At 45.6% G+C, this 6,000-nt stretch overlaps 1 protein-coding gene across 1 annotated transcript in view; it reads right to left on the reverse strand.

Annotated features, from left to right (window-relative positions):
• The window catches only part of LOC308484056 (uncharacterized protein), a gene marked incomplete at both ends in the record, with an annotated part of 19,116 nt that extends 13,965 nt beyond the window's left edge, over window positions 1-5,151 (reverse strand). The window contains 3 exons of the mRNA XM_081018543.1: window positions 3,086-3,254; window positions 3,405-3,472; window positions 4,948-5,151. Coding sequence (XP_080874669.1) covers window positions 3,086-3,254; window positions 3,405-3,472; window positions 4,948-5,151 — 441 coding nt within the window. The remainder of the gene's footprint in view (window positions 1-3,085; window positions 3,255-3,404; window positions 3,473-4,947) is intronic.
• Window positions 5,152-6,000: the final 849 nt, after the last annotated feature.

Consider the following 6,000-nt stretch of genomic DNA (forward strand, 5'->3'; position numbering starts at 1 on the left):
AGTTCGAAGCGGGTGGGAAGCGGGTTTTGAATCCTCAGAGGATGGCGACAGCTCCTTCAGGGGTTTCCCAGCATCATTGGCCGAGGAAAGGGATGAGGTTGGATCAGAAGGTTGGGCCGAGGGTGGGGGGGGTCCTGGGGGGGAGATGGATGTCAGGGAACTGCCATCGGAGCTGGAAGCGGAGGGGAGGCTCCAAAGGGATGGCGGAGAGGGTCCCAGTAGGGAGAGAGGGAGCCCATCTGCTGGGGAAGGAAATCAGCGTAACACCAGTAGAGAAGGGGGGCAGATGGGGGAATTGGGGAGAAGGCTCCAAGACTCCTCGCCGGACACCAGCGGAGAGAATACGGGTACTCCACTGCCCACACCCTCCCTGCGCAGAAGACTTCCGCGCAGGGAGAGTAGGAGGAGACTTGGCGTCAAGGAACTTTTGTGCTGGAAAAAGTTTAAGAAACGCCCACTGACGGATTCTGCCAGTGACTGAGACAGTCACGATGCTGGAGGCTGTTCAGTCAGAAAGGGTTAACCAGGTAACCTAGCCAGGAGTGGCAGCAACTTACACACGAGCAACCCCTAAACCCATTACACTTGTCCATGTCATTTTGGCTTCAGAGAAGAAGGTTCCCTCTCTACCCAAGGGATTCTTTATTCTCCAGATATCAACTAAGTCCAAGTTGTCTGTCATCTCAAAAAATGTTTTCGGTAGTCTACCATCCTTAGTGACTACCTGTCTTTGTGCCTTATCCATATTTGTAGATACCACTCCGTTCATATCCCCCATCAGAATCACATTATAGTCCAAAGAGTCCATCAAGGTCTCATGCAACTTTTTAAAGAATTCAGATTTCCCCTCATTTGGTGCATAAACTCCTACTATCAAAAATTTCTCTCCTTGTATTTGAATTTCAATTGCCACAAATCTTCCTTGGTCATCTTTAAAGATAAATTTCGTTGATAAACTCTCCTTTGCATAAATCACTACTCCTCTTTTTTTAACTTTGTCCGATGAGATGAACTCCTGGCCCAGTCTTTTGTTGATCAATACTTTTCTATGTAGCCTTATCACATGTGTTTCCTGTAGACAAATCAAGTCCAATTGTTCCTTTTTTAATAAATGAAAAACTCTTTTCCTTTTCTGGGGGGAGTTAAGACCATTAGTATTCCAGCTTAATAGTTGCAGAGCCATGATGTAGTTACTTTGCTTTACCTCCAACTGCGCCAAGTGTTTGTTCTTGTTCTGTCGGTGGTATCGCTTTCTCTAAGCAGTCCAGTCCAAAAGGTAGTTTTGCTATGTCTAGTATTCCTCTTTATAGTGCTCTTAGCTCTTCTCCAGACTCTTTCTGCAAATCTTCTCCGTGATCTTTCAAAAATCTTTCTTTGTCATCCACTGATCTTATTTTTATCTTTCTTCCTTTGAAGCTAAAAGATAGGCCTTGGGGAAATTCCCACCTAAAGATAACTCTGTTGCTTCTCAACAGGGCGACCAAATCTCCGTAATTGGACCTGAGGTCCAAAAGATGTTTCGGGATGTCTTTAAATATCTCCACTTTTGACTGATGTATTTCCAGAGTCTTCTGAAAGTGCAGACTCAAGATTTTGTCTCTCTCCTCTTTTGTTCGGAGGGTGATCAAACAGTCTCTCATCCTGTTCTTCTTCCCCCCTCTTCCAAGCCTGAAAGCACTCACTATCTTAAAATCTTCCTTCTCCAAATCTAAATCCCAAAAGTCTGCAAATTCCTGCATAAGAAAGTCAATCAAATTGTCTTTCTCAAGTTCAGGTACGGCCCTGATCCTCAAATTCGTTTGTTTCTCCTTCAATTCAATCATAGACAACATCGACCTGTGGTCCTCAAGTTGCCTATGTATCGGTGGTATCTTCTCTTCTGCAGCAACTGCTATTTCCTTTGCTTCTTCAGCTGTCTTTCGGGTCAAAGTAGATTCCTGTAGCAGTTTCCCAATAGTTTCTGTATTAGTATTCACCTTCTGTCCCAAATTATTAATGCTTGTAGTATTTTGATCAATTTTAATTGATGCTTCAGCTACTTGTTTACTTAGTTTTTCCAAAGATTCATTAATTTTGCCTAGTGCCAGAGCTAAAACATCTTCAGATGCCATTCCTTTTGGTTTAGGTTGTACAGATGCAGCCCCTAATGGTGCAGAGGGGCCAGAAGCTGATGCTCTTCGCTGCAGCCCAGTGTCTGTGCGGAAAGATCTACCAGACCTCGTTGTTTTTTCTTGAAGCAACTCTATCTTTTCTTTTCCATCTGCCATAACACTCTAGTTGAAGCCCAAGGTCAATCCCATGGTCAAAATTTGTTTTGAAGTGGAAAATTCCCCTGGCCCAGTTGTTATAACATGGATTCACAGCTGTCCATGGAGGCACAGGTAAATCCGTGTCCAGGGCAGTTGTTTACCAGCTCCATCTGGTACGCAGGCTGAGACCCTATCTGCCTGCAGACTGCCTCGTCAGAGTGGTGCATGCTCTGGTTATCTTGGACTACTGCAATGCGCTCTACGTGGGGCTACCTTTGAAGGTGACCCAGAAACTACAACTAATCCAGAACACGGCAGCCAGACTGGTGACTGGGAGCAGCCGCTGAGACCATATAACACCGGTCTTGAAAGACCTACATTGGCTCCCAGTACGTTTCCGAGCACAATTCAGAGTGTTGGTGCTGACCTTTAAAGCCCTAAACGGCCTCGGTCCAGTATATCTGAAGGAGCATCTCCACCCCCATCGTTCTACCCGGACACTGAGGTCCAGCACCGAGGGCCTTCTGGCGGTTCCCTCACTGCGAGAAGCCAAGTTACAGGGAACCAGGCAGAGGGCCTTCTCGGTAGTCGTGCCCTCCCTGTGGAATGCCCTCCCATCAGATGTCAAAGAGAACAACAACTACCAGACTTTTAGAAGACATCTGAAGGCAGCCCTGTTTAGGGAAGCTTTTAATGTTTGATGTATTACAGTATTTTAATATTTTTTTGGAAGCCCCCCAGAGTGGCTGGGGAAGCCCAGCCAGATGGGTGGGGTATAAATAATAAATTATTATTATTATTATTATTACTATTATTATTATTATTCAGTAACTCACATATTCCTGGATCTTCTGCAGGAGGGCGGAAAGATCTCGGAGCGCCTTCCTTCGGATCTTCCCACTCTTCATCGTGGCGACGACCTCCGTAAGTCTGGCCTTCAGATGTTCCTTGCTGACGCTTTCAGGAGGAAGATCAGCCGCATCCGGAGAACCTGTGGTTGGGATGCTGAGGGGAGAGAGGAGTAGCACTTTTGTAAAAAGGCTTTATTACCTCCCATCCTTCAAAGACCCCAAGCACCACCACCATAGAAATGGACAGGGTGGTTTTTTTTTTGAAAGCAATTGATTATGTGGGAGAGGATTAGCACAGGATTACCTTGGAGGAAGATCCTCCCCATCTTCCAGGCTGATTTCTGATATCTGATCTTCATCAAAATCAATTCCCTGTCCATGAGAAAAGAGAAACAGGGACATCAGAATGTGAAGAATGGATCAGACCCATTCATGTTTTTGTGTTGATCAGGAAAGCGCAGATGAGGTAGGTTGGGAAACAAACCGAAAATCTCTGTCCTCCATTTTCTTAGAGACCTTATTCATCCTTCTATTCATTTAGAGCATTTGTACCCCTCTCTTAAGCCAAAAAGGCTCCAAGAGAGCCTTCCATGAAATCAAATGCAAGAAACTCCCTAATGGCAGACTTCTATTGTAAGAAACAATCTGACCAACAGAAATACAACACACAAAGAAAGGGGGCAAGGAGGGCAGACGAAAAGACAACTCACAAGCTCAGGCCCTACCCAGTGTCTAAAATGCTGTTGTCATCTCTCCCACTGAGGCAGCCTGATGAAATGGCTGCCACCAGGTAAGAGTTGGGGGAGAGGAGACCTGAGGGAGCTGGCCTGTTTCAGCAGAGCCCATGGCGCTGTTTCTCATCCGTCCTTCCTCCAGGAGCAGAGCTCCGCCAGGGCTCCTGTCTCTCCCTCGCCTGCACCTGGGAGCAGCCCTTTCCTGTGATGGACTCTGTGGACAGGTGGGCAGCAGGGCTCCCTGCCTCAGCTCTGCAGAAAAACCAGCTCCACCCGGTACCTCCTTCCCCTCCACTGGGCTAGCCACTCACACTTTCTTTTCTTCTTCTGTTTTCCCCTTTCCCTTCCAAACTATAGTACTAAGATAACATCCAGCATGTATAAATAGAAATGAAGTCTCTTCCAGATTCACATGTACATAAATCAGAAGGAATCCTCTGTTCAAAATAATATTCAATCGACTTCAGTATAGGACACTGAATTTTCCTTGTTGGCATTCCTTCTCCCCTTCCAAAAACTTGGGCAAAGCTCAACCCTTTCTTTGACTTTCGATAGCTCTTTGCCAAACTTGGTGATACTGTAGCACCTGTTCCATATCTGCTATTGGGTCCCCGGAGCACAGATTCACACAAAGCGGCAAAACATCCTTGCAGGTTATTAACAGGGTTTTATTTGAAATGCATATGCAGAACAAAGGTACAGAGCGATAAGCTCGCAACCTTCACACCCCAGTAAGGGTGCGCCCACTTTTTATACCCCTTAGAATGCATAGACACGTGTTCACATGTAAAACATGTGATTTACACTAATAGCAATAAGATGGGGCTTTGTTTCTTGTGTTACCCTCCTCCTTTTTTCAGTTCGCCTCCTCCTTTTTCAGCCTCCCCCTGTCTGGAGTTACAATAACACTCATTCAACTTTGCTCTTATCTTCTACCCACCTAAGCCAGACATTCCAGAGAGGGAGGCCCATTTTTACTCTAACATCTGAGAGAGGAGAAAATGCCTAAAAGAGTTTTTGGGATCATATAGAGAACAAAATTCTAATGGCCCTTCAGTACCATTAATCTAGGTTCCAGAGTTAAGTCCCCTGGCCATGGCAACCTCCACTTACCTCCAGGAGTCTTTGGGACGCCATCCTCTCCTGTAGTGACTGTGCAAAGGCCACCTCTGCCAACTTTGAGATGCTGAGGAACCTCAAACGGTCACAAGCTCCGTTGCTAGGCAACGGCAGTTGAGAACATGGAATTCCCGGCCTCAGCGCCAAGGTTCTAGGAGAGTCCGTGTGGCCTACTGGTTGGAACAATGTTAATGCCATGCAACGCTAGGGTGGTATATATATATTCTTTGAAATGTACAGTTTAATACTTTTTCTACTATTTGTATCCTGCTTTGCAGACTCTTGCTGTCTCCTAAAGCAGCTGACAGGATTGCTCCCCTGTACTTATGTATTTGCCGTGCACATTTATGAACGTTTATTTTATTTTGGGGACCTTTGAATTCTTAACTCTGAACTCTGGATTAATAACATTTTAGGAATCTTCCAGTACAGCTAATTCTATTGCTGGGAAGGACTCAGTGACCCCAGTCTATTTTAGGAGAGAGGTTGGTATGGGGTTGGGGGCAGATGAGATGGAGCTGCTTGGCTGTGGGTGTGTTGTATGCAGAAAGCATACGCTTCAATCCCCATGACCCACCCTTCAGTTACTAGTTTCTTGGGGTTGGGGCTAAATCCATGATGGGTCAGAGAAAAATGAGCGGCGGCAGGAACCAGTCAAAGCAAGGCAGATATTAATTTTACTGTTGCGACAGAGTTTCTCACCTTACATGTTGCATGGAGGTGAGGAGCCAAGACAAGTGTGTGTAACAACTTTTAAAGAGTTGAGAAATTGCCCATAACAACAACAACAACAACAACAACAACAACAATAATAATAATTTATTTTTTATACCCCCTCACCCAATCTGGCTGGGTTTCCCTTAGCCCAGAGGTTTTGGACTTTTTTTGAGTCCACGGCTCCCTTGACCAACTACCGTATTTTTTGCTCTATAAGACTCACTTTTTCCCTCCTAAAAAGTAAGGGGAAATGGGTGTGCATCTTATGGAGTGAATGCAGGCTGCACGGCTATCCCAGAAGCCAGAACAGCAAGAGGGATTGCTGCTTTC

The sequence above is a fragment of the Podarcis pityusensis genome, assembly GCF_964106645.2.
Source record: "Podarcis pityusensis genome assembly, chromosome: 8".
NCBI lineage: Eukaryota > Metazoa > Chordata > Lepidosauria > Squamata > Lacertidae > Podarcis > Podarcis pityusensis.